Source organism: Poromitra crassiceps, assembly GCF_964638095.1.
Source record: "Poromitra crassiceps genome assembly, chromosome: 7".
In the NCBI taxonomy this organism is placed as follows: Eukaryota; Metazoa; Chordata; class Actinopteri; order Beryciformes; family Melamphaidae; genus Poromitra; species Poromitra crassiceps.
The window spans coordinates 12,327,221-12,355,070 of record NC_139628.1 but is presented as its reverse complement, the minus strand read 5'-3'; the positions used below and the strand labels follow the sequence as shown (position 1 = coordinate 12,355,070).

The following is a 27,850-nucleotide window of genomic DNA, read 5'->3' as shown; positions in this document are numbered from 1 at the left end:
ATTTTGACAGTGAAATTCCCAGACGTTTGGTGGTTAGGTGGCGCTGTTGGCGCCGCTCACCAAACGTCTGGAAACCAAAACTACGTTCCCATAAACCTTTCTTAACCACAGACCTTATTTTATGCATTTAAGTGAAATCCCCATTGTAAAACCCCATTCACTTTTCCTCTGATGAACCAAAATGGTTATTTCTGGTTAAGCCTACAAAAATACGTCATCCCTGCGGTACTCTTTTCCATTAAAGAAATCTTAATATTTCTTCAGTAGGTTTTAGATTTCAGAGAACTGCTTGGATCCTACAATAACTGCTACATTATGATTATTATTATTAATATTAGAAATTGAACATGCTCCCTTCTAGTGCCCCTTGCTGCCTCGTCCGCTGAAGCTGGCAGCGCTCATTCCTACCGTGCCTCCTCCATCTCATCGCTAATTTCTACCATGTCTCATTGGTTTGCCCTTCAGGTCCCATAGCTCGGCTTCACACGTGCCAGTTTTGCCCAATTATTTTAGTACGATTTTTGTTGTTGTTGTTGTTGTTGTTTGGGTGTGCCCTGTCTTACCGTCTGTCTCTCTTTGATGACATCAGAGCTGATTGGCGGTAAGAGAGACATCTGTCAGAGGAGGAGAGGAATGCTGTCAAGATGAATTCTTCAGAAGAGGTGAGAAAACATATCACTGGTGTTGCAACACACACACATACACACACACACAGTCTCTCTGTCCTGATTCTTTCCTTATATCTTTCTCCATGGTAACAGAGAGACACCAGCGGACCCAGACGTCACCGCTGTGATCAGTGTGATGAAACATTCACAAGACTTCACCTGTTAAAGCGTCATCAGACAGTTCACTCAGGGCAGAAGCCTTACTCCTGTCAGGAGTGTGGGCGCTGTTTCAGTCTGTTAGGTAACCTAAGAAAACACCAATGTATTCTCCCTGGAGAGAAGCCATACTCCTGTCAGGAGTGTGGGCGCTGTTTCAGTTGCTCAGGTGACCTAAGAAAACACCAACGTATTCACACTGGAGAGAAGCCTTACTCCTGTCAGGAGTGTGGGCGCTGTTTCAGTCAATCAGGTGACCTAAGAAAACACCAACGTATTCACACTGGAGAGAAACCTTACACCTGTCAGGACTGTGGGAGCTGTTTCAGTCAGTGTGGTGGCCTAAAAAGCCACCAACGTATTCACACTGGAGAGAAGCCCCACTACTGTGAGGAATGTGGGAAGAGGTTCAGTCAGTTAGGTGCCCTAAAAAACCATCAACGCATTCACACTGGAGCTAAACCCTACAGCTGTGACCAATGTGGCAGCAGCTTCAGTCGGTTATCCACCCTAACCCAACACCAACGCATTCACACTGGAGAGAAGCCCCACTGCTGTGAGGAATGTGGCAGCAGGTTTAGTGATTTAGGTACCCTAAGAAAACATGAACACATTCACACTGGAGAGAAACCCTACAGTTGTGACCAATGTGGGAGCAGGTTCCGTCAGTTAGCTACCCTGAGAAAGCATAAACACATTCACACTGGAGCTAGACCCTACAGCTGTGACCAATGTGAGAGGAGATTCATTACGTTACGTGCCCTAACAGAACATAAACGCATTCACACTGGAGAGAAACCCTACAGCTGTGACCAATGTGGGAGCAGGTTCAGGCGTTTAACTGGCTTAACAACACACAAACGCATTCACACTGGAGAGAAACCCTACAGCTGTGACCAATGTGGGAGCAGGTTCATTCAGTCAAGTATACTAAGAAGACATCAACTCATTCACACTGGAGCTAAACCCTACCGCTGTGACCAATGTGGGAGCAGGTTCAGGCAGTCAAGTGCCCTAACAAAACATAAACACATTCACACCGTAGAGAAACCCTACAGCTGTGACCAATGTGGGAGGAGGTTCAGTGAATTAAGTGCCCTAACAAAACATAAACACATTCACACTGGAGTTAAACCCTACAGCTGTGGCCAATGTGGGAGGAGGTTCAGTTTGTTAGCTTACCTAACAAAACATCAACACATTCACACTGGAGAGAAGCTGTAAACGCTGTAAGAAAATGTTCAGACACTCAAATACTGTGAAGAAACACCGTTGCATCTAACCTGCTGAAGTCCGCCTCCACTCTCCGCAGTGGGAACAAGTTTCTCTCTGTCCAATATAACTGAACGATACTGACAAAAAGTCAAATTTTGATTATTTGACAGATCTTTTTTCTTTTAATACATGTTTACTTTGTTGTTTGTTTTGTTGTCAGTGTGCAGGATTTACAGAGTTAAATGTTTAGTTCCAGTTGGGATCAAACTCTGAAGAAATGTATTGCAGCCTCTGATTTGGAAATTGCAGAAGTTCACGTTGCGATTTTGTTTTATTTTCAAATAATTGTTCTGTTCATCTCTACTGTAAGGAAATAAAAGTTCAGTGACAGCAAAGTCTGACTGTGCAGAATTATGTTTATTAGATGTCTAGGGTGGAGACTGGAGTTTGTGTGCGTGTGTGTTGTTGTTGTTTTGGGGGGGGGGGGGCTGTAACTACATTTATGTCAACTCATGCCATGTCATCCACATCATCAGTGGGTATGACATCACTTGATGATTGTAGGGTATGACATGACATCATCAGGGTTATGACATCATCCTTAACGCCGCTCAGTGTTTTCCAGTTGACCTTTGCTCCGCTGACCTTGTCTCTGTCAGGGATTGGCTGTTTAGAGCATGTAGCCTTCCCGGTCATACCAGGCCCTCAATCGAAAGGCTGGGTTGACCATAATCTCTCGAGACAGACTTTCGACTTGCATCGAAAACCTGTCGGCAAGCTCAGTGAAAAGCCGAATAACAGCGCTCGTAGAGGGCAGGCTCGCTGTGCTGCGCTTAATCAAAACGGAGTGGACGTGACCGAGAGTCAACCGGTGTGTGTACTCAAACTTTAACATTTTCAGCTTGTACCAAGTTGCTACTTCCTACTAGCAACGAGCTAGCGTTGTTTTATAGCGACGGAGGGATTTGAGAGTGACACGTAGAGAGTGGAAGCCGTTATAGCGTTAAACCTTTTCATTTGTGCTATAGTAGAAAGAGTGTTGCTCCAATAAATATCACACCGATAGCTTATTATAACAGAGGTTTTCAAAGTGGGAGGCGAACCTCCACAGGGGCGGGGAGGAGGAAAATGATGATTTTATAGAAATATTTCTCTGAAAAGATTGTGGTTTATTTTATTCTTTTTATCATTTTGGCGCAGTCGGTAGCGCTGTCGCCTCACAGCTAGAAGGTCCTGAGTTCGATTCTCGCCTGGGACGCTGTGGGCGCTGGAGTTGTGACCCCCCCATATCTTCAGTGCCTACTGGCTAGGTGGGCTATCTCGTCGAAAGGGCCTTTCTGTGTGGAGTTTGCATGTTCTCCCCGTACATAACCCCCCACTAAAAACATGCAGAAGATCGTCATCCGACCAGTGACGACAACATGTGAAGTTGGTCCAATGATGGTCCCCGGGCGCTGGAAAGAAAAAGCGACCACTGCTCCTGGCCTGCCCCCTGGAGAAAAGGACAAGCCTGGATCGGTCAAATGCAGAGGACATATTTCACCGGCCACCGTCAGCATTAGTGTGTGTTGTGGCCGCATGCATGTGTTGTAGTGTGTTCGTGTGACAATAAAGACAGGCTTCCATCTGAAATCGTGTTTTTTAATAGCAATAGGCCTCCAGGAATTGAGTGAGGGGGGGGCGCCTTTTTCCAAGCTTTGTCTGGGGGGACGCCCACAGTCCCAGACTTTGAAAACCCCTGGATTATAACATAACACAGATCAGAAAGCCCCCCCCCCCACCGAAATGTATTGCTCACTCTCCCCGAACCAAAAATGTATAAGGATTCGTTTCCCAATGCAGCATGTCAAAGCAAATTTGCAGTTTTCTGTCTTGTACTGACAGAAAATCCATCCCTGATGCTGCTGAGCCACTTCATCAACTCTTGACCACCACTGGGGCTGCTATCACTTCCTGTTACAATCACGCAGTGAGCGGACTTGGCTGCCGTCCAAAGAAAGCAAAGAGGTCGCTCTCCTCCAGGAAAAGGCGGTGAGAGGCAAAAACCAAAATGTATTCAAAACCCTGGAGTTTTACACGCTGAGATTTGTCTCCTTTTTATACAAATAATATAAGTACACTACCAGTCAAAAAGTCTGGACACACCTGCTTGAATGTACTGGCTTTCATTACCTTAAAGCCATTTGGATCTATAGGCTTACGCTTAAATGCTTGAAATGTGTGCCTTAGGCAAAATATAAATTGTGAAGTTGACGCCTGTTGTATGGATTTCTTCCCAAAGCAAAGTTTTTTTTTGGGTCACTTCATGATTCCATGTGTAGTATTTCATAGTTTTGTTGTCTTTACTATTATTCTAAAATGTGGAAAATAGTAAAAAGAAAAAGAAAAAAGTCTTAAGTTTGACACTTTTGCTTGACCAGCTCAGTGGCCTTGTGGTTTGAGTGTCCGCCCTGAGACTGGGAGGTTGTGAATTCGATCCCCGGCCGAGTCATACCAAAGACTATAATTGTCCAAAGAGTCAGTGACTGAAAATCACGACTGGTGAGCACTCTCAAAAGTTTCAAAAAGTTACGGTGCAAGGCGCAAACAATAAACAGAGGGACAAAAAACCAGCACTCAAAATAAATCCTTTTGGGTTGTTTTAATACCTTCAAGCAGCAGCAGTGACAATGGACGTTTCAGCGTAAGCCTTCCTCAGCATTGTGCTGACAGTAGACGGACATGACGTGTAAATAGTGTCAAACCGGAAGTACAATCAATTACATTATCAAGTACTGGAAATATCTCACACCATAAAATATCAAAGAATACAATATCAAAAACATCAGAGAATATCAAAAAAGATAAGGTACAATTTAAACCGTACACTTGTATAGATAAGTCTGTATATATTACACAGCAGGAATGCATCAATGTTTTGCATACGAGAAGAATGAGGCTGGATGGCCACACTTGTGTTATATAAGCACAGATAGAAAGTCAACATATTAGAATAACAAAAATCAGTAAGAAAATATTAAAATAGAATTAGAAAAATACATAATAAAATGCATACAAGTGAATGCATTGGATAGAGATACTGCAGGTCCACACATGACGCTCCCACACTGCATTACAGTGCAAGAGCATCATGCGTGAACCCACAGCACATCCACCCAATGCACTCCCTAAAGAAAACAACCTAGCAAAAGTTCTTCATTCAAGCCCTTGGGGTGTTCTGTCTGTAAGGTATGTATCCAAAACGCCTCTCTTTGTAACAGGGCCTTGTCTCTGTCACCCCCCCTCTTCAGTGGACTGACCTGTTCTATACCCTGGAACCTGAGGGAACACACGTCGTGACCAAACTCATTAAAATGCCTGGCGACAGAGGACTTTACATCTCTGTTTCTAATGCTACTCTTGTGTTCTGAAATGCGAGTTTTCAACTCTCTGATAGTTTTTCCAATGTATACTAGCCCACATGGACACTTCAATAGATACACAACAAATTTAGTTTTACACGAAATCCTACTCTTAATTGAGTACTTTCTTCCAGAGTGAGGATGGAAGAATGTCTCTCCTCTGATCATAGCATTACATTGAATACAGTTAAAGCAAGGAAAATTACCATTCTGTACATCAGACAAAAAATGAGAGGGGCCAGGGGGGCGTGTGTAGCAGTCAGCTCTGACGATCATATCTCGTACATTTCTAGCCCGTTTTTGAGCAAACAATGGAGGCTCGCCAAATAAATGGCCCACTTGGGGGTCACTTTGCAAAATGTTCCAGTGACTTAAAACACATTTTTTTATTTCCTGAGAAGCAGGTGAAAAAGTAGCGGCACACACTATTCTAGACCCTCGGGCAGGGACGGACTTCGGGACCAACAGGTCCTCACGTTTCAACCCCCTAACTCTCTGTAGGCTGTTCTCAAGGATTGTGTTGTTAAAACCTTTTGCCCTAAACCTTGTACATAGTTCAGCAGCCTGCTCTTCAAACATGTGGTCAGAGCTGCAAATCCTCCTAATCCTCAAAAGTTGACTGTATGGCAAACCTCTTTTGAGGCTGGGGGGATGATAGCTAGAGTAGTCCAGAAAACTATTCCTGTCTGTCTGTTTTCTATACACCTTTGTCAGTTGTTCAGATTTGTTTACAGAAACATCAAGGAAGGAGACAGTGTCTTCACTGTATTCTAATGAGAATTTAATAGATGGTAGTCTGGAATTGATATAAATATTGAACTCCTCTAGTTGAGAGTGTGTCCCAGAAAACAGAAAAAATACATCATCAATATATCTGAACCAACACTTCAAAAAAATGGAGAAGGGGTTGTTATTATAAACAAAGTCTTCTTCAAACTTTCCCATAAAGAGGTTTGCATAATTAGGGGAACATGGACTACCCATAGAAACCCCCTGACATTGAAGATAGTAAGCATTCTCAAATTTAAAATAATTGCTATTAACTCATTGAGTGCCACGGACGTCGATCGACGTCAAAGTAAATAGTGACGTAGAGTGCCACGGACGTCGATCGACGTCAAATGCTTTTTTTGACGGTGGGACGTGGATCAAAGCCTCCTGGATCTCCTGTACAAATATTGTAGATTTTGGAGGTGTATAACCTATTTTACGGACTCATTAGGTGGCGACAGTGCTCTCCAGATTAGAGAAAGGTCCGGAAAACAACTGGAAAAAGCCGTGATCAAAGAGAAACCGCTCATGCTGCAGCCAGAGCCATAGATTGCTCTGTCTGGAACTGACGTTGGCTGCGAACAGAAGTCAATCCGCGCACACAACTGAGCCCCCCCTCTGCCTCTGTCTGTCTGTCTGCATAGTTTATCCACACGATTAGCCACCAGAAAGGCAGCACCCGACGCCGAAGGGCCAAACCTTTCCCTGCAGTCCCGTTTGGCATTTCCGTGTGCGCTGGGAACAAAAACGGAGCGCTCCGAAAATAGAGTGGGTGCGTGTAGGCTGTGTGTTAGTGTGGGGAGGAGTTTGCAGTTGAGGGGGGGAGGGGGGGAGAGGGTGGTGGGGCACGCAGGGCATCACACAACTACACCACGTCACTACATCAGAAAATATTATCTTCAGAGTCCGTGAATGTGCTTGAAATGCTTCATTTCACAAAAGGCGGAATATCTCAGCTAATAATTTGAAACACCTGTATTTGCTCAAAACGACCTATCTTCTCCGGCTCATAACTAAAGAACGGAAAATGGTATCAATAAACTTTTTTTGCTGATGATACAATAGAGCCAGCTCGTTCTTTGTGCGTGTTCGGTGTTTACATAGTAATATCATACAATATTCTGTGGGCCTCGAGAAATCACTGAAAACGCTCTGAAAACTCTGGCACTGGGAGCGTCCGTTCTCCAAAAGTGGCTGGCACTCAATGAGTTAAGGATCAAGCTTGATAAATCAACCAAAAAGTCAGTCGGGGGCTGAAGCGTCAATCTTCTATTCAAAAAATGTGTTAGAGCTTGCAAGCCCTCCACATGAGGAACATTAGTGTAGAGACTGTTGACATCCATGGTACATAAAAATACATTCTCATCAGTGAGCTGTACAGCACCTAACCTATTCAAAAAGTCATTGGTGTCTTTTAAATAAGAAGGAAGATCAGATACCAACACTTTAATGTGTCTGTCAAGATATTGAGAAATAGGCTCAGTAAGAGACTGTGTGCCAGCCACAATAGGCCTACCAGGCACTGGCTCAACACAGCTCTTATGGATTTTAGGTAAAGTATAGAACACAGGTCGCACAGGGTGCTTCTGTAACACGAATTTGAATTCATTCTGGCTGATAAGCGAATTAGCAATGGCTGTACTAAGAAAATGTTCAACATTCTGAAAAAATTTAAGTGTGGGGTCACCCATTAGGGGAGTATAAAAATCTGTATTACCAAGTTGTCTCAAGATCTCTGTTGTGTAAGCTTCTTTATTCTGGATGACAACAGCGCCCCCTTTGTCGGCATGTTTTATAACAATAGTCGAGTCAATTGAAAGTGCACGTAATGCTTTCTTTTCTTGTAATTCTATATTAGAATAGAGTCTCATTTTATTCTTGTACAAGTGTACCTTCGTCGCTACATCCTCCAATATGACGTATATATATATCGGAGTCCTTATATATATATATATAAGGAGAGATTGTGGCGTCTCTGTATGTTTGTCTGCCTGCCTGTCTGAGAGATTGTGGCGTCTGCCTATGCAAGACTGCTGTGTTTGAACAGCTGGAGGCCTAACCAATACCAAATGATATATCTAAATGCAATATCACAATTCCATGGGTATGCAGCATGTATATTCAATGGACATCAATTCAATTAGTGTATTTTATAGTTTGATCTTTAAGCTTTTATTTTGAAAAAAGAAAACCTGGCCGGAAGTTAGGTTGTCAGTTGCTGACAAACGGAACAGAGCTCAGAAATCCCTGCTCACTTTCCAGCCAGCAGCACAGCTGTCTGTGGTGGTAGATATGTCAACAATGAAGCTTTAGCAAGAATCCAGCTGCAATATAGTGTCTTCATTCACGTATCCGAGGAAGAGGACAATGTGGAGCCGGCCGGTACAGAGGGAACAGAGGTCAACCTGTGATGATTTTGCCGAGAGAGCTTGAGGTAACGTCATTATTAGCATCTAGCTAACGGTTACTAGCATTTAGCATTTAGTGATGTAACGTTATGGTCAGCGTGTCGTTTCATGTTTCATTTCTGCGTTATTACGGAACCCACCGCGGTATTGGCCAGGAGCGAGCCTTTGTTCCCTTATGCTCTTGCCTTTTGACAGCTCGAATCTCCCACAAGCACAACCAAACACTTATGCAAATCAGATTTGTGTGGCAGTGCGGACACACTCCCAAATCAGATTTGGGAAACCAATCAAGATAATGATGATTATTGACTTTAGCAGCATATCAGATTTGCCTTTAATGTGAACATGGCATTGAACATTTTTCTTTTCTTTTTTGTATGGCGTGACACATAGCAGAGCGACGACGCGAGCGGGGTTTGTTGCTAAGCAACTTCAAACAACAGGCTGGAAGTTGACCACAAGAATCTGGTTGTATTTACTAGGAATTTAGAAATGGACGTCAAGCACAGCGGGACTGATTGAATAAAGTTGAAAGGAGAGAGAAAGTGAGTAGGCTACCAGATAGCTCAGATGATAGAAGTGTACCCTAGTACAAGAGATGAGTCAATCTCTCTTGATCTAATAATCTTAGCCATTCAGATCAGAATCGGTTAGTAATCCATTCCTGAACATCATGCAAGAAACACCACTTGTGTTACAGTATAGCCTACTTATAATATTTCTTCAATGTTCACTCTGCTGTGTTCAGAGTAGAACTCTTAGGTGTTATGTTAGACTCCACACTCTCGTTCAGGAGTCATGTCAAAATGATCTCGAAAACTATTAAATTTAATTTGTGTAATTTTAGACAAATAAGGTGTTCATTATCTAATAGTGCTGCTCTGATGTTCCTGCATTCCATGATACTCTCACATATGAGCTACTGCTTAGCCAGTTGGTCTATGACAGGCTCAACAATTCTTAAACCAATCAAATCACTTTACAAAAAAGCATTAAAAATCCTAGATAAAAAACCCTTCACCTATCATCACTGCAATATTCTAACCAAATTCAACATGCTAAGCTTTGACAACTTCAGGAAATTCACCTCTGCCTGCTTGATATACAAAGTCCTGCATGACCTAGCACCTCCACCTCTTGTAACCTTTATTAAATATAGATCTACTGCCAATCCGACCTGGCTAACTAGAGCCATCACCAACAGGGATTGTGAAGTTCCGCTCAGAAGAACCCTGTTTGGTCAAAACGTGCTATCCTTTAAAGGAAGCGCTGTATGGAACAGCCTACCTCCCTCTATAAGGGGTAGCTCCAGCTTGGCCACCTTCAAGGGCCATCTGAAGGCGTGGCTGAGAATTAACCAGTCTTGTGACCATGTGTGATTGTGAAGGATGCTCACACATGTACTAACTTTTGCATTCATCATTTATTTTTCCTTTTCTCTCTTTTACTAATTGTACTATTACTGATATTGTATATTTCCTATGTAATGTATGTATGTGTTTTCTGTCACTTTGCTTTCAACCTGCCAAAGGACTCCAGATGGAAACTAGCCTTCGAGCTATAATCTGGCATATTTACATGTACTGACTGTACTGTTCATTAATATGCACTGTCCCTTTCTCAAAAAAAAAATAAAAAATAGAGAGAGAGAGAGCGAGCACGATGATGCCAACAGGGGCAGGGAGAGGTGACATGGAGGTCAAATATTGATATTAAGAAGACTGAATATTGACACCAAAACAGTCTAATCCTAATAGAAAGCCAAAGTCATGCCCCCTTCCAGTTTAGGCATATAGGGATTTCATCCATCATTCTTTTTTTCCATAGACATTTCATAAAATGCTTATAAAAATAATTGTACTTGGTCAAACCAAGCGGGGCCGCTATATTTAGAATCAGAGATACCATAGTTCAGAGATCAGAGATACCCATAGAACATTCCACTCAGACCAAAACCTACATGTTATTCAAAACTGCAGCAGGTTACAGGATCTTCTCTCACTCAAACACATCTCAAAATAGAAAAGTGCTCCAGGTTACTGGACACAGCTTTTTTGGTACAAATACAATTCAACTGACAATCAATTGCAGTATATCTAACATGTGTTACTTTCCCAAAGGAAAACTACAGATCTATAAAACAACACACCTAATGTTAGTCTTTCCATCAAAAGGCTTTCCATGGAGCCCAGCCCAATGTCATGGAGATTTAAAGAGTCATAGTGCCATCTAGTGGTATAAAAAGAGAGTTTGATTTGACTCTGGCCGCATGCATGTGTTGTAGTGTGTTCGTGTGACAATAAAGACGGGCTTCCGTCTGAAATCGTGTTTTTTTTTCTCTCTCTCAGGAGGAGTTGGGTCTCTCACCTCCAGTGAAGTCCAGCCACAAGAAGAAGAAGAAGAAGAGGAGAAGAACAGCGGAGTGGATCTCCACTGAGGAAGACGCGACTCGTCCGGCCTCCTCAGGTTCGCTCTGCTCACAGCTTTGATGACATCACACACAAAGACAAAAGAAAAACCAAACCCTGCCAAAATCTGTGGTGAAGCATGATACCTAATTAGGGCTGCCACAAACGATTATTTTGATAGTCGACTAGTCACCGATTATTTCAATGATTAGTCGACTAATCGGATCATAAATTGCAGCTTATCGCACAATTACTCAATCGCTCTGATTTAGCTATCATCAGCTTCTAAATTTAGCTTCAAGTTGTTTTAAGCATGTGCCAACTAAAAATAAAGAAAATAAAGATGATAATTCACTCAGAAATAATATTTTCATGAACTTTAAATGTTAGAGCATGTAGCAGCATATTTATTTCTGGCATCAATGTACTGCGCATGTGCATCAAAGACAGGACGGAGACGCCTGGAGGCCAGGCCAGCCAGTGAGGCCACCGCCGGCAGCAGCTTCGGGGAAACAAAACAAACCTTTTTTTCTTTTTTCAGCTAAAAAAAAACATGCGATGACGTCGATTACCAAATACGTCGGCGGCGATTTTGGTCATCGCGACTAGTCGTCTAATCGTGGCAGCCCTATACCTAATGGTGAAAAGTAGGGTACTGCACTGCTCACTTGTCTACAAAAGAATCCTGGGAAAGACACCTCACGACCTCTCTAACCTGCACACTTCATACAGCAATTATCGCTTAACCTCCATGCAATTTCACCATGCTCATCATCATCCCAAAAGTCTGTGATGTGATGTTTTTGGCGATTGGAATACATAACATAACACACTCAAACTCTCAGCTCTCACCTCACTTAACGCCTTCAAACAAAATTTGCAACAGGTCATAGTCAACCGCTGTATCTGCTGACCAGTCCTCTCCTCTCCCTCCCTTTATATTCCCACAAAGAGTCACCTTCTCTTACGTTTAGCATTTATTTACTTATCTACACTGTCTTTTGCCATTTCTCATGTACTGTGTGTGCGTACACGTGTGCGTGTGCGTGCACGCTGTGGTCAGGGGTGTAAGTGCTGCCGGAGCGCACCGGAACGACGCTCCGCTAACGTTTTTCTCCGACAGGGAATAGAATATTCACAGTTCAGTCAATCCAGTTGAAAGTCATACACATTTTATTGAGCACTTGAAGATCCAATCATCACTAAAGCATGTCATGCAAGAGAGCCAATAAAGACAAATTGAATGGTCAAAGTTTAATTTAATTTAAGGGGTGTTGATTGTTTCACAGCGTCAGGTAATCAACCCGAGCTTGCTTTTATCTTTCTCTGAGCGCTGCGCACAACTTTTGAATGAATGAATGAATGAGCTTTATTTGTCATTGTCACAAAGCAAGTTTTAAGAACAACGAAATTGAAGCAATCCCCTAGGTGCGTTTAGACAAGACAATAAGTTAGGTAATAAAGATAATGGTATAAAAGTACCGAGGTAATAAATAGAGATGGGCCGATACCGATCCTGGTATCGGTACTTGGCTCCGATACCGTACTCCAGGACTCGTATCGGTATCGGAAGAACGTCCAGATACTCTGGCCCGAGTACACTGCAAACAGGAGGTTACTTTTTGCAGTGACACAACGGCCCATAGATGGCTCCGCCTCCGCCTACCATTGAAACGTGCGCGCGGTGCTGCCTGCTGCTCAGCTCAACAAACAACACACGCTTCCTAAATGAATGAACATGCAACAACATGTCGTCTTCACCGGTTTGGACCTTCTTTAAGATAGACGATGACGACAATAGCCTGGCGAAATGCAACTTGTGCGCTGGGAAAATATCGAGAGGAGGAAAGAAAGTCAGCGCGTACAATACCAGCAACTTGTTAAAACATCTCGCGAAGAAACACAAGGCTGAGTACGCGGAGATTAAGGCTGCTAGCGCTGCTAGGCTAAAACAGCCAACTTTACGCCAAACACTCCAGAAGCGAGAGAAAATGTCGAAAGACAATCCGAAGGCATTGGAAATAACAAAGGCTCTTACCCAATTCATTGCCCTTGATGACCAACCGTTGTCCATCGTAGATAACTTGGGATTCCGAAAGCTGCTTAACATTTTGGAGCCCAGGTATGCGATTCCAGGCCGTAAACAAATCGCCAAGACCGAGTTGCCCAAGATAAACAACTTTGTGAAAGAACACATACAGAGCTTGTTGTGTGGTATGTCGTCGGCTAGTTTCACCACGGATATTTGGAGCAGCAGCGTGAGTCCAATGTCCCTCATCAGCCTAACTTGCCAGTGGGTAGACAGTGAGTTCAACCTCCGGAGAGTTATGCTCCACGCAAAACAGTGTCGTGGGTCACATACAGCCGGTGTAATAGCTGACACGTTCAACGGGATGCTTCAAACATGGAAGATTACAAAGGCAGCTGTGCACGTTGTGGTCCGAGACAATGCCTCGAACATGAAGAAGGCGTTCGCGGATGCTGATTTACCGAGCATTGGTTGCGTCGCTCACACACTCCAGCTGGCTGTCCACGAAGGCGTTCTTGCTCAGCGAAGTGTTTCAGATGCCGTAGCAGTCGGGAGAAGAATAGTTGGCCATTTCAAACATTCCCCCTTGGCGTACTCCCAGCTTGAAGATATCCAACTCTCTATCAACCAGCCTGTAAAACGTCTCCAACAAGACGTACAGACCCGTTGGAACAGTACTTTTTATATGCTGCAGTCCCTCATTGAGCAGAAGCGAGCCCTTGCATTGTTTGCGGCAGAACACAACCTCCCCGACACCCTCAGTGCAAACCAGTGGAGTCTCCTGGAGAAGACCATCGCTGTGTTGTCTCCCTTTGAAGAGTTAACACGACAGGTACATAATTTTTATTTTCAATTATATTCTACTCATTGATATGTTTTTGAATAGCGTTGTCTATGTGTCTGTCATTAAATGTTTTGATGAATTGAGCGCTATAATGCTTGCGTTTAAAACCCTCTTAGCAGACCTTTTATTGTAGGCCTACTGTAGCCTACGCTCCTGTGCTTGTCTTTGCAAACTATTAATAAAGTATTCAATCAATCAATTAAAGGTGAGCAGCGCCGATGCATCAGCGTCAGATGTGATCCCTGCCGTCACAGTGCTTCAAAGATTGCTGGCCAGAGAGACAGAGGAGGACCGTGGAATAAGAACGATGAAGGAAACCTTACTGCAAGCTGTGAGGACACGCTTCAAGGACACAGAGGACAATCCACTCTACTGTAGGGCTGCAACAACTAATCGATTAAATCGATTAAAATCGATGATCAAATTCGTTGGCAACGAATTTGATCATCGATTCGTTGCCTCGCGATTAGTTGGACCGCAGAGCCATCTGTTTTGTTGATAAAAAACAACAGCTGATCGCAGCTGCTGCGGCGCAGTGCTGGCTACGTCACTCCCTGGCCCCGCTGTCGCGGAGCCGACTACCTCACTCGCCTTGCGCACGCGCAGTAAACGACAAACAACTTGGCAACATGGCCGAGGAGAAAGCAGCAGCTCGACCCAAAACTTAGCAAATTTGGGAGCAATTCATATTAACTGGAAATAAAAAGTCTGTTACGTGCAAAATGTGCAAAGCCGATCTTGCATGGCATGGCAGCACAACGGCCCTGCGTGAACACCTTAAACGCAAACATGTTGGATCATTGGATGGTGCCAAGGGAGCTCAGCAGCGGGGTAAGTTAGCGTTATTCTACTACAAACTCGATATGCATGTAAACTAGTGTTACATTATTAGACCCATGTGTATTGTTGTTTGAAGTGGAAATGTTCGTCTCACAGCAGATACCGGTAGTTTGTTTATCTAACGTTACGTTACGTTGCTAACGTTAGTGGTAGAGCAGACAGCAGATAGTTTGTTTTGTTTATCTAACGTTAACAGTCGATGCGCATTGCGCCCGCATCCAGGTCGACAACATTAAACGTTATAGCCGACCGGCTAGTTAACGTTACGCGTTAGCTAGCTAACGTTAGTGGTAGAGCAGACTTGGTCTGTAAACTAAGGCTAAAAGAGATGTTGTTGTCCCTTGTTCATTGGTGTGTGTGTGTGTGTGTGCAGCGCGCGCATCTTAATGTAAGGAGTGAGCTAGGACAAATTTCATTTGAGGCTTCTGTTATATAAAGGCCTTCTTTACATAAGCAATTATCAACTAAATCATCAATGAGTGAGTTTTATTGAGTTTTATGTTAATAGTGCTGTTAGGCATACTCGCTCATACTGTCTTTCTCATTTCAGAAAAAAACAACTCACCATGAGGCGTTTCGTTGTGGGGAATGCGGCTTGTATACCAAGGCAAGCAGCCATCATGACAGACAGTGTCCTGAACATGCTGGTCACCGACATGAGGCCCATGTCAACGGTTGGAGATGCAGGCTTCATTGCCATGATTAACACCCTCCACCATGGCTACACTCTTCCTTCAAGAACATTCTTCACAAAACTGATGGAGCGAAAATATGAACACACATTCCAGGAGCAGGTCCGTTAAAGCACTTTATTTAAGAAGATATGAAGATATCTGGAGAGAGGGGAGGTGAAGTGGTGAAGGGCTAAAGGAAGTAGGCAGTGAAGGAGAGAGGAAGTAAAGTGGTGAAGGGCTAAAGGAAGTAGGCAGTGAAAGAGGAGGTGAAGGGCTGAAGGAAGGAGGCAGTGAAGGAGAGGGGAGGTGAAGGGGTGAATCTGTTATCTTCAATTTAACTTTTGTGTTTTAAATTTAACTGTGATTTTGTGATTCCCATTTTTCTTTGCAAGTTTAAAAGAAACCAGTGTGAATACAGTATACTATAAACAAGAGGGGACAAAGAAAAAACATCTACCACCAAAAAAACCTCTTCATTTTCTTTGCAAGTTTAAAATAAAGTTTACCACTGAATACAGTAGAAGAGGGGACAAAGAAAAAAGATGTACCGCACTGATGGACAGTCAATGACAGAAAAAAGAAAAATAGCACTGGTTCGGTTCATGTTCTTGAGTAAATAAAAACAGTTTTCTACAATTTAACTTGGTTGTGGTTTCCCCCTTTTTGTATGCAAGTTTGAAGTGTTCCAATATAAACCACTAATGAATACAGTATAAACAAGAATGTTTTGATGCAGACTTATGTTGCAGGGACTACTAGAATCATCGTAATGTTGGAATTGTATGCATCAAAGGGTTAAATCAAGCATTTCTGAGCGATTTCAATATATCCGATTAATCGATTAATCGACAACTAACCCTACTGATTAATCGATTATCAAAATAATCGTTAGTTGCAGCCCTACTCTACTGCATCGCGAGCATACTTGATCCAAGGTAACTAACTACTTCTCTTATATTGTATTTATGCAAAAATAGGAAAAGAGAAATAGCCACTTAATTTATGGCAGGACATGTACAGTATGTGGCTATAGTTTGAAGGAGGGAGAATATGCAAAATGTTAGCCTAAAAGACTTAATAGGCACTAGGCTGCATATTCAATTAAAAAAAAAAGATCTATAGCTTACCTGATATTATTGCATAGTACAGTAGTTCTAGTTTTTTGTTTATCTGTCAATACAATATACAATTTTATTGTTGCTTGCTAAAAACGCAAACTGTAAACTATTGTAAACTAAATAGTTCGATTCTCTCTATTCTGCTCTTCTCTTTTGGAGATATAAGGATCGTTATTTCTCAGACTCCAACACAGCCAGGCTGGCCAAAGAGATGGTGGTACAGGAGCTCCAGAAAATATCTCGTGGGGAAGCAGCACAACAGAGGGACCACCAGGAGATGGAGGAGCCACCTGTCAGAAGGCCACGGAGGGACCAGCCCTGCAGCAGTCTGGACAGTATGTTTGACCAAATAGCAGAAGAACGTGAATCACAGAGCAGCAGCAGCACTCCAGCGACTGCTGCAATCCAGCTAGATACATACCTTGCAGAGCCCACAATTCCTCGAGAAGACAAACCTCTCAAGTACTGGCTTGGTAACAAAACGCGACTTCCCACTCTGGCCCAATTGGCACAAAAATACCTCTCAGCACCATGCAGTAGTGTTGAAAGTGAGCGGCTTTTTAGCTCAGCCTCAATCATTCTAAATGACAAGAGAAATAGGCTCACAGCTGAAAATACAGAGATGATTCTTTTCATAAAAAAGAACCTGCCACTTACCTTTCCAAAAGAGTCTGACCCTGGGACTCCTGACTCTGACTGATACCTACCTAGTCCTTATATAGCACAGGCTGTTTGATGCCATATAATGCACAGTTGTTAGTTGTACACATTTCAGAGTATGTTTATTTTATATTTTTATATTTTTATTTATTTTTCTGTGGACCTCCTTGGTTTAAAACTGAAAGTGAAAGTTGTTTTATATTTTGTACCTTAATGTATTACAATTAATACAAAAACTCAGAGAGTTACAGAGAGTGACTACTAAGCATTTATTTGACTGTTTACTATTATTTAACATACTGCTGTACTCAATTCTGTTTTGGGTTTTGGCTGTGCTGGTGTGTGCTGCTTAAAGAAGGTAAAGAAACTGTAAACAAATAAACAGTATCTTAAGAATCAGCAGTGTTATTATTTTCATTGTGGTAATTGAACATTACAGTATCATTAAAAGTACAAGGCATGACAATGAAACGAAATTGGGGGAAAAAAGGTGGTAAAATAAGTGGTTACTCAACAAAAACAAAAAGTACTCGTATCGGTACTCGGTATCGGCGAGTACCCAAAATTAAGTACTCGTACTCGTACTCGGTCTGAAAAAAATGGTATCGGCCCATCTCTAGTAATAAAGGGTAAAAGTGTCTAGTGTATCACAGTATGAGGTAATAAAATAAAAGTAAAAAGTGTCTAGTGTCAGGGTTGTTCTGTGTACACTCTATATACATTCCACTTACATTCCCCTTAGCATCTTGCACAGTCCAATATACATTAAGCATCGACATTGAACTTGGTTCTGTGTGTACATTCTTGAACATTCTATGTAGTGCAATCATACATCTGATAGATGTGCCTGGCAAAGGGGAGGCCAGGCTTCACTGTGCAATATGCCCTAACCCGACATATTGCACACTACATCTTCTAAATGCAACTGGGATACATCATCAGTGATGTACATATACTTATTGTATATTATTCTATATATATCTATATCTATATATATCTATATCTATATCTATATATATATAAATATATATATATATTCTACATATACAGTCTACATACAGTATATCTCAGATAACTGTGTTAGGGCATGTTGAGCGCAGCTCTGGCTCTTGGAAATAAACTGTCTCTGAACCGGCTTACGCATACGAGGATATTTGGAGTGAGTCTGCATGGTTCCCTCGTCGCTCTGTATCTCTCTGGAGTGACAAAGTTTGCCTGCTGCACTCTTCTAGTGAGTTTGTAAGCCAAAGGTCCAGGGGCCGGTTGCACAGAACACCTTGAGTTCTACAAGTTCTACATCGTTTTGTGTTCGTTGCCTGAGTTTTGGAGATATCGGTCCTAGTGATTTCTGCCTTCTACGATGGAACTGGATGGCACTTGGCTTGTGCTGCTCAAAATGGCAAAAACATACATTTGAAAAACTCAACAGCAATGTCTCTTTCCAGAAATAATGGCCCGGTTACGCAAGATAATCCACAGACCTACTTATGAGCAGCTTCATGTAGGAACTTTTTTCTTTCAACTAAACCAGGGTTATTCAATTAAAATTCAAAGAGGTCCAGTTAGAGAAAATGTACTCGAGCAAAGGTCCGGAACATCGCAACGTCTAACTTTTGTGACGATTCAGTGGCATATATATTGAAATAGCCTAATAGGTCTATCAACATCTGCATAGTCACCACTGACTGTTAACTCATTCACCGCCAAAGACGTCTTTGACGTCTTATCAGAAATAGCCCTCCCCGCCAATGACGTGTTTGACGTGTTTTTGGTTTTATTACTGCAGCGCTTAGTTCAAACACTTACCCAGCCTGTGACACAGACACATGTCCCTAACCTCAAAGTCAAGCCGACAGCATGTTATCAAACACATACCGCAGCTGTTGTTTGAAACGAGAAAGAAGGAGGAAAGGAGGAAAAACAGAGAAACGCGCTTCCTTGTACAGAGGAAAAAACGCCATTGAAACGCCTCTCGGCGCGCTGCACTGCTGCCTTGCTGCAGGGCGAACCTGGATTGCCTAGTCAAACCCGTGACGAACATGATCGATCCGGTTCCAGCAGCGCCTGGTCCCAAAGCCAAGCCGCGGACCCGTTCCTGTGTCGTGTCGCAGCATTCGTCCCACTCCCAGCCCGAACGAGAGAAGGAAAACGAGCAGCAGAGGAGGCAAAACGCTGATGGGGAAGGAGGGGGAAGGAGGTGCGATCTAGCTGCAGCTGTGGACAGAACTCTCTCTCTCTCTGTGTGTGTGTGTGTGTGTGTGTGTGTGTGTGTGTGTGTGTGTGTGTGTGTGTGTGTGTGTGTGTGTGTGTGTGTGTGTGTGTGTGTGTGTGTCTGTCTGTCTGTCTGTCTGTCTGTGTGTCTGTCTGTACACTCACTCACACTGAGCAAACTGTATTGTTGAATGTAAAAAAAGCACTTCATATATATATATATATATTGTCATTTGTGTCATAATGAATAATATTTACATGTCTGATGTCAATACAGTTCAAAATAAAAGAATTGAGAGCGAGTTCTGCATGATATTGTGTGCTGTACATAAATGCCATTTTCTGCAATTTCTTTTATCAGAGAGACCTTTTGGGTGAAAACAGGGTGTATATAAATGGCTATAAGTAGAGTACAGAACATGCTAAAAGCTCACTTTTTTTCCCCTGGTGAACCCAGAGACGTACATCTTCATTTTGAGGTATTGCAAATCACTCTGGTGCTAATAGATAATTTACTGTGGGTCTTGAAAGATGACCAACAATTATGAAAATCTTTGGCCTGTGCTAAATATTGGCAGTCCTAAACTGGCGGTGAATGAGTTAAATCAAATAAAGTAATTCAGTATTTCAACTATATTTTCAGAAAGAATATATTTTCAAATAAAAAAATTATTTTCAGTTTCCACTTTAACTGGTATTAAGTGCTTTAATAATAAATGAATGATATTTTCGTTTTCAAGTAAAATAAGGGCTGCATTGAAAAAGTAAAATACATAGCAGAGAGCTTAATTTTAGAAAAAGGAAATAAAAAGTGTACCATGAGTTCCCTTTTCTTCTTTTAGTTAACTGCACGTTTTAACAGTCTCAACCAAAACTATCTGAGCACATTTGAACAATTCCTCCACTTTATCTTGTTCAATGAGAGAATTGTGCCCCGCTGGCAGAACCATCCTGATAACGTTATCTCACAGTGATATCAGTGGGCGGGAGTACTTGCCTTGACAGACAACTCCTTCAGCCAATCAGCGTCGCCACATGCAGTCCAAATAATCAATCCATCCATCTTAGAAGAACGAGGAAAACCACTGGTGCATCATAGTGTTTGTGTTAATTGTTGTTATTGAGTCTATTTCTGCAAGAACTGCACTTATGGCTGTTTATCTCATTGCTTTTCCGGGAAACGGGAGCCGCCATTACTCCTCTAGCAGCAGCGATTATCAATGCATGCAATTGGTCTGTGGCTGGTGAACCGTAGTACCGTAAAGTGTAGAAACGTTGCGCCAGTTCAAATTGAAACGGTCTGTCAAACTTTAATAATCCTGATTTATCAGTTATAAGTCTGGGTCCGCATAGGACAGGGTCTGGGTCCGTACCCGGACAGCGGTCCGCCATTTGGTGATGCCTGAACTAAACTACTCCCACAGCTGATAGGTAGCTGCAGTTTCATGTAGGAATTAGCTAGTGGGTGTAGTTCGGTGTAGTTCTAATATAAAGACAATCGTTCCGACATCAAACTGCTCACAACAAGGTTTGTGGATTATCTTGAATAACCAAGTCATGATTTCTGGAAAGAGACATTGCTGTTGAGTGTTTCAAATGTATGTTTTTGTTGCTTTGAGCACCACAAGCTGAGTGCCATCCACTTCCATTGTATTGAAGAAAAGGTAGGCATCTCCCTCGTCCAAGTTGCCATATAGTCCCTTTTTCATTTTAGTTTGGGGGCTTTTCGTGATTCTTGTTAAAAGTTGTGCAAAAGTTTTCCTCTCAGCGCAGTGCAGGCTGCCTGCGCCTCCTCCCTCCTGCCAGACCCCGGCTGGCGAAACAGCCTGCTGCATGCATGGGGCGCTCTAACCTCACGGAGCAACAAACAAACACAGACAGAAATAGCTGGTGTGCGATTCAGAGAATACAGTCTGAGATTGGGTACAGGATTGAGGGAATCCCGCATCTGTTTGCGAAGGTGCGACTGGACAGGACGCTTTTCACAGACAGGCACAGTAGTCGGAGCGAGGCGAGTGTCTCTCAGGGCTACTCAGGGCACAGCTGCAGATCTCTCCTCCTCCTCCTCCGCGCATTCAGTCTGTCCAAAATCATTACCGATATAATCTCAGTAGGAGGGATGCAGGGAAATATGATAGTAGCCGATGTGTTTAGAGAAGCTTTGTCACGTTGTAGTATAGCGTTATATTTTACATGTGCGCTAAACTGCGACCATATTTGTTTGCGGAAATATCAGACTGCTCTCTCTGCTCTCAGAGCACAGAGAGCTCTGCTCTGCTGCGCGCGCCCGCGGAGCTTGGAGCTAGTGCATGAGGTTTACAGTAGACTCTCTCCCGCCTGCCTGGGCTGGAGACAGCTGCTTCCAACTCGGACTGATAATATATACATCATCATTCGAGCTTATCCAGGTAAGATATTAATAAAGTAGTGACACATTCAGCGGGAAACTAACTATAATTAAGACATGTGCCAACTTTGACGATGTTTGGTTCAGTATTTTAAGAGCAAACTTCAATAGGAATAGGCTTGGAGTTCTGAGGAGCCGAAAGGGTACAGGGGGGGTAGGGGAGTAATTATCTTGAAATCCCATAGTCTTTGGGAACACTGTGACGTCAGTGTGTTCCTAATCTCCCATTCATTTGAGAAAAAAAAAAAAAGCAGTGTTCGACCTTTAGAGGGCGCTTATGCCAGTTATGCTGCTGAAAAATGATACAAATGGTAAAATGGCAACAGTTTGGTGTCAAATGTGGAAATTCTGACCAGAATTCTTCACACATCACCCCCAAAGTCATATATATTGGTTAAAAGCTGAAAAAAAGTGTTTTGGAGGTAAGTTCTCCTTTAATTATAAATAAAACAATATCCATATTGCAAAACACAAACAGGCAATGTATATTTTTAAGAACAAAGAAAATACTAATAACTGTATGTTTCCCACAGGATTTGGAGAGATTGTGGTGGGTGGACCTTTCTTGGACCCTCTTGGGGGGTTTGGGGGGCCATGCCATTGCCCCCTATAATTTTAAACTAAAATGCATAAATCTGGTTCACTTTGAGAACCAATTTAAGAGGCTAGATCAGGAGTGGGCAATTATTTTTCATGGGGAGCCACATGAGAAACCCAGATTGTTGCCGGGGGCCGAACAAATATTGTCATGCCATAACCCAGGAACTTTGATGATAGAGAGGACCACAAAGAAATGTCCTCGATACCAGAAGGCCAGATTTGGCTAAGGGTTGGGGGCCGAACGGCGCCGGCGTGGAAAAATCTGGGGCATTTGAAGTTAGGTTTAGAGGAATAACTCATTTTAAATGAACAGTTGTGATGTCATTATTCAGTCTTAAACACCAATAGTTGATCCTTTTCTCCCTCACTCCTATGTTACCACTTGCTCTCCCTGCAGGGCTTGAAATAAACTTTTTTGACCACCTGCCAATATGGCTGCTAGAAGTTACTTGCCAATTAGAATTTCCACTAGCCAACATGTTTTTCTTGAAATAAACCAGAATATGAGTGGGTTAATTTAAGCATAAGTATCAGTAAGTGGCCCGGGATTCGCAAAGCCTGTGTTGAGGGTCACACGAACAAAAATGCACTCTTGTGGCTCTATCGTTGCAGCGGCGCAGTTTCTAGGCCGAGCGCCAGCCGCAGCGCAAAGCAGTGGGCGTGGAAAGGCGCACTTGATATCTTGGTATCGGCGCTAAACTCAGCCTCAACCATTATAACCACGCCTTTTAAGCGTAAAATTATGCATTGTCCGCTCATTGGAGAATTGCAGGGAAGAGACACACGCTTGCCTTTTAAGCTCCAATTCCTGGACAAATCCGGTAAAACCAGACAAAGCCAAGGGCTCCGCCGCCCCCCCCCTCCCTTCATCCGGTCTGTCTATCTCCATATATAGGCTATTATTCCATATTATTATGCTTCTCAAACCAATCTAACTGCAGTTTCAATACTGCAAGCATGTAAATACGCTACACTATAGCAAGATCAAAGTGAAAATAATGTTCTAAATGCATCGGATAGAAAATTATATAGCCTATGGCTGGATGTCATGAGATTAGATGAAAGTTTGGGCAGAATGATATCGTTTTATCTCTTCTCCCCCACTGCACGATGCAACATCCTCTGAATGACACCTATCACTTTTACTGGATCTGATTACTTTATTCTATTTTATTTACAGGATTTTATTATTGAGTAATTGTATTTTATTTGGCCTATATATGCCTCCCCCCCCCACCCCCTGCCCACAGGCACTGACAAATATGTTAATTCTCAATAAAATCTTCAGTAATCAATCAGAGTGGCTTTAATAGCCAGATTGGCAGCAGCTGGCGCAGTGTGGTCAATATGGCAGACCAAAACCGCTCCACTAAATTCACAGCAGAGGAGAAGATGGTGCTGGCGACTCAGGTGATATATCTGTCCACCATTCATTTTGAATAGCTACAAAACAACTCTTTACTTAAGTCGTTTATTCATCTATCCATCCAGGTTCAAATGTACCATCGCGCACTGTTTGGGGAGGGGAATTACTCCCGCCGGGAGTGCCGATATGCGCTGCGGCTTGTTCAGCACCTCGGACAGCGCCGCTGCCACAGACGGGGGAAACATTTGGAAATAATTCTAACTACTATGCTTTGCACACAGAAAAAATAAATACAAAAGACAATTCTGTAATGAATAGCTGTAATGAAGAGTGGGGTTTGAAGAAGCGCTACACAACAGTTTATCCAGTTTCTCTCTTTCTCTCTTTCTTTCTCTCTCCCTTTCTCTCACATTAAACGATATACATGCCTATAATGTCAATTATCTGAATGAAATAATAATACATATTAATTAGGAATATTAGTAATATTAGTAGCCTAGCTAATTTCAGGGGGGGGGGGTAATAAAACGTAGAGCTATATTACACATAAATGGGGATTATTATGATAGCCTAAACTAAATTTATGAAACTGCATTACAGCTTCACCCAAAGCCTGAGAAGGGTTGCAATCTTATATTCTATTGTATTCTAAAGTATTTTTTTCTATATATTGTATTCTCCATTCACTTTCCTGTCCCCGGTGCACAGAATCCTGCTTTAGGCCTGCTTTTCAAAAGCGCAAAGCGCTAAAAGTAGGCCAGGTCGGAAGATGGCTGGAAGATAGCAGTACGCCGGTATTTAGCGCCGACACGCCCACTTAGGCGCATTCAGGGACTCCGCCACGCCCATTCGGCCTAAAGCGCATTTGGCAGCCTAAAGCCTATTGCTATTTTCCCGAAACAGGCGCAAGGCACGTTTTTTTGCGGTTAAGGCCCGTAATAGCGCCGATGGCCTGTGGGAGAATAGGGCCCTTGAAGCTAAATAAATCCAAAACCAACAAGTTAATTATTCACATTTTTACTTCAATGTAGAAAAGTCATTTTTACACATGAGATTACTTTTAGTCTTTTAGTCATAAAGATTATTGAAAGATATTCCATATTCCAGACTGAAATGTTATAACAGAAGGGGAGTATTGGCCAGAATGACATGAACATTTGGACACTAATTCAGCGGGTATCTTGTATGTTGCGTTCAGGTGCACTGTAATTATTTTATTTTTTTGATCTATAAAGTAACCGGTAGGCCAGAGGCCAGTAGGCGGAGAAATCCCCGGCCACCGGGGCTTGGGGAACTCCCTGCGATGTAGATGATAAATAGCACTACAGGTGAGAGGAAAGATATGTATTTTGGATTTTAGGCTGAGCTGTTCCTTTAAGGAGAAGACTTCAGGGTGTTTTGTGCAACTGATTTTATTTGATGGACACCTTAACTCGGACTTTAAGGAAAATCTTAACTCAAGGTGTTTTGTGCAACTGGCCCCAGACTTTGTTATCACCTGACCATCCGTATCTGGTGAGATAATTCACTGAGCTACCCTTGGAACCCTTGTATTGCTCTTATGCGCAGCAAGGGCTATTATCAACATGATTTGAGTTGCTATGTATAGAAAATGTATGGACAGCAGATATGGAACAGGGCTTGCTATCTGTTCTGTTGTTTCATTTGGTTCCTATTGTAGTGTTGATGTAGTGAGACGTGCGGCAGGCTGTGTGCTGCTACAGAAGATCTGGGCTGCTTGATAGTTGGCTCTGTCTACATGGATTAGGCTCAGGTGATCCACATTTAGCCGTAGGAAGAAGAAGGAAGAAGAAGAAGACCTTGAGGGCTACAGTGGAGACTGTTGCAGCTAAAAGCAGGGGGTAAATTACACGTCTTCAAGTCAACTTGGCATCTCAGGGCTTCAATTACACCAAGTGAGCAGTATGGAGGCCTTTTTTACATTTGATGGTTGGCCCCCAACCACTTAGGAGAATTCTGCAACTGTGTTTTGCAGTCGAACTCAGCCCCATGCCCTTCCATCGGCATGGGGGTGAGTAGATAATGACTGGATTCTCATTTTTGCGTGTACTTTTCGTACGACAATGAAAAGCTTCTGTATTTCAATACGTGGAGTGAAACTGTGGAACAGTCTGAATGTGGAGCTATTTTTTTTTACAAACATGAAATTTTCACAAGGTACAAGGATGAAGAAGGGCTTTGACAATCACCAGGTGCTTACAGAGATGATTATTGTTCATCCTATTCCTTTTCGGACATGTCAAGTTAATATTGTTTATTTGTTTGAACTATTTTGTTTTGTTGTGTTTTTTATTGTTTTTATTGTCTTTATTTCTCACATGTTTGTAATATAGATTTCATTCATTCATTCATTCAACTTATCCTTGAAGTACAGTAACAAAGTATTTGTACTTTTGTTACTTCCCATCTCTGGTAGTAATCATAAGTCAGCATTACACTGGCTATCAGCTTCCCGTGCCATCGAACCAGCAACATTGGCCCTTGGAAAAACACATATTGATTAACCACTAATTGTCATTCTTTCTGTCTCTCTTTTTTTTCAGGAGTGAAGTCCCGGTCCCGCCCAGAAGATCAAGAGATGCCCCTCCCCTCCACAGCCTGTCAGCAAATCAGGAAACCGAGAGACACAGAGAGTCACAGACACAGAGGTGGAGAGGGACCCAAAAGTCACATCTGCGAGCAGTGCGGGCAGACGTACACTAGAGCATCAAGCTTAAAGGAGCATCGGCGTATTCACACCGGAGAGAAACCGTATCACTGCGAACAGTGTGGGAAGAGCTTCATTAAGTCAGATGGATACAGGAAACACCAGCTTGCTCATACTGGAGAGAAGCCGTATGCTTGTGACCAATGTGGGAGGAGTTTCAGTCAAAGAAGTTCCTTCAACCTTCACCGGAGGAGCCACACTAAAGAGAAGCTCCCCTGTCCGCAGTGCGGGAAACACTTAGGCACACTCCAGGCTCTCTCAGTTCACCAGCGTATTCACACCGGAGAGAAACCATACTGGTGTCCACAGTGTGAAAAACACTTCCGTACTTTAGGGAACCTCGCGGTGCACCAGCGCGTCCACACGGGAGAGAAACCCTACCAGTGTCCGCAGTGCGGGAAACGCTTAGCGACTTTTCAGAACTGCATAGTGCACCAGCGTATTCACACAGGAGAGAAGCCGTACAGCTGTCTAGAATGTGAGAAAAGCTTTGCCACGTTGCAGAGCCTCTTGGTGCACAAGCGGAGGCACACAGGAGAGAAACCGTACAGCTGTCAACAGTGCAAGAAAGCCTTTGCTTATGTATCGTCTCTGAACAAACACCGGTGCATCTAAACTGCTGAAGAGCGCCGGGTTCAGCTCACGCTACAAAACCTGGACTTAAACATAGACTGTAAAAACAAGTAGTGAGTGTGACGTCACCCATAGGTTTGTGATCGGCATTTTCTTTTTTGTTTGTTCTCACTAGTCTGGAGCCGTTTCCACCGCTTCTGGACCTGGGGGCGTAAACCAAGGAGATGGAAACATGTGCCCCCAAAAAATCCTAACCCTCCATTAATTTTCGGATGCAAAGCTTCTGCATTGGCTTAAAATATGTGATATTGTGAATCCGCAAAGTTTCTACAATAACTCCTTCGAAAACTTTGTTTGGTACGTCCATCTTTTGTTTTGTTGTTTTGTTTTTCTATCCTGTTTCCTGTGCCTGTTCTGGTCTAGGGCGGGGCCTACCCCGGAATATGATTATTATACTTTATTAATCCTATGGTGACGTTGAGTCGATGCAGCAGGAAATAGCCTACAACAGAATCCAGCAAAGATGGAGAATATAAATACAAGAGCAAATGGGGGTCTATACTGTTAAACATAAAACAGGCAATTATCACCAGATCCCATTAAGTAGAAATATCGGTGTGATAGTGAGGACATGAAGACACAAACTGTACAAAATAGAATTGATAAAAGGATGTATTCACTGAGGCCGAGTTTAAGGGGCTTTGGGGACCAGTGGTGGTCAGCGGACCTCCAGTTGAACATATCACTGGTTGAACATCACTGTTTGAACTGGT

The 27,850-nt window shown here is 42.8% G+C and overlaps 1 protein-coding gene across 1 annotated transcript; it reads left to right on the top strand.

Moving 5' to 3' along the window:
- Window positions 1–8,604: 8,604 nt before the first annotated feature.
- LOC310779409 (uncharacterized protein) lies at window positions 8,605–27,119 on the top strand (the record flags this gene model as incomplete). The annotated part of the gene is made up of 3 exons (XM_083639944.1): window positions 8,605–8,645; window positions 10,968–11,085; window positions 26,341–27,119. The coding sequence occupies exons 1-3, from the start codon at window positions 8,622–8,624 to the stop codon at window positions 27,117–27,119; spliced, it is 921 nt and encodes a 306-aa protein (XP_083496070.1). The 5' UTR covers window positions 8,605–8,621.
- Between the last annotated feature and the right edge of the window lie 731 nt (window positions 27,120–27,850).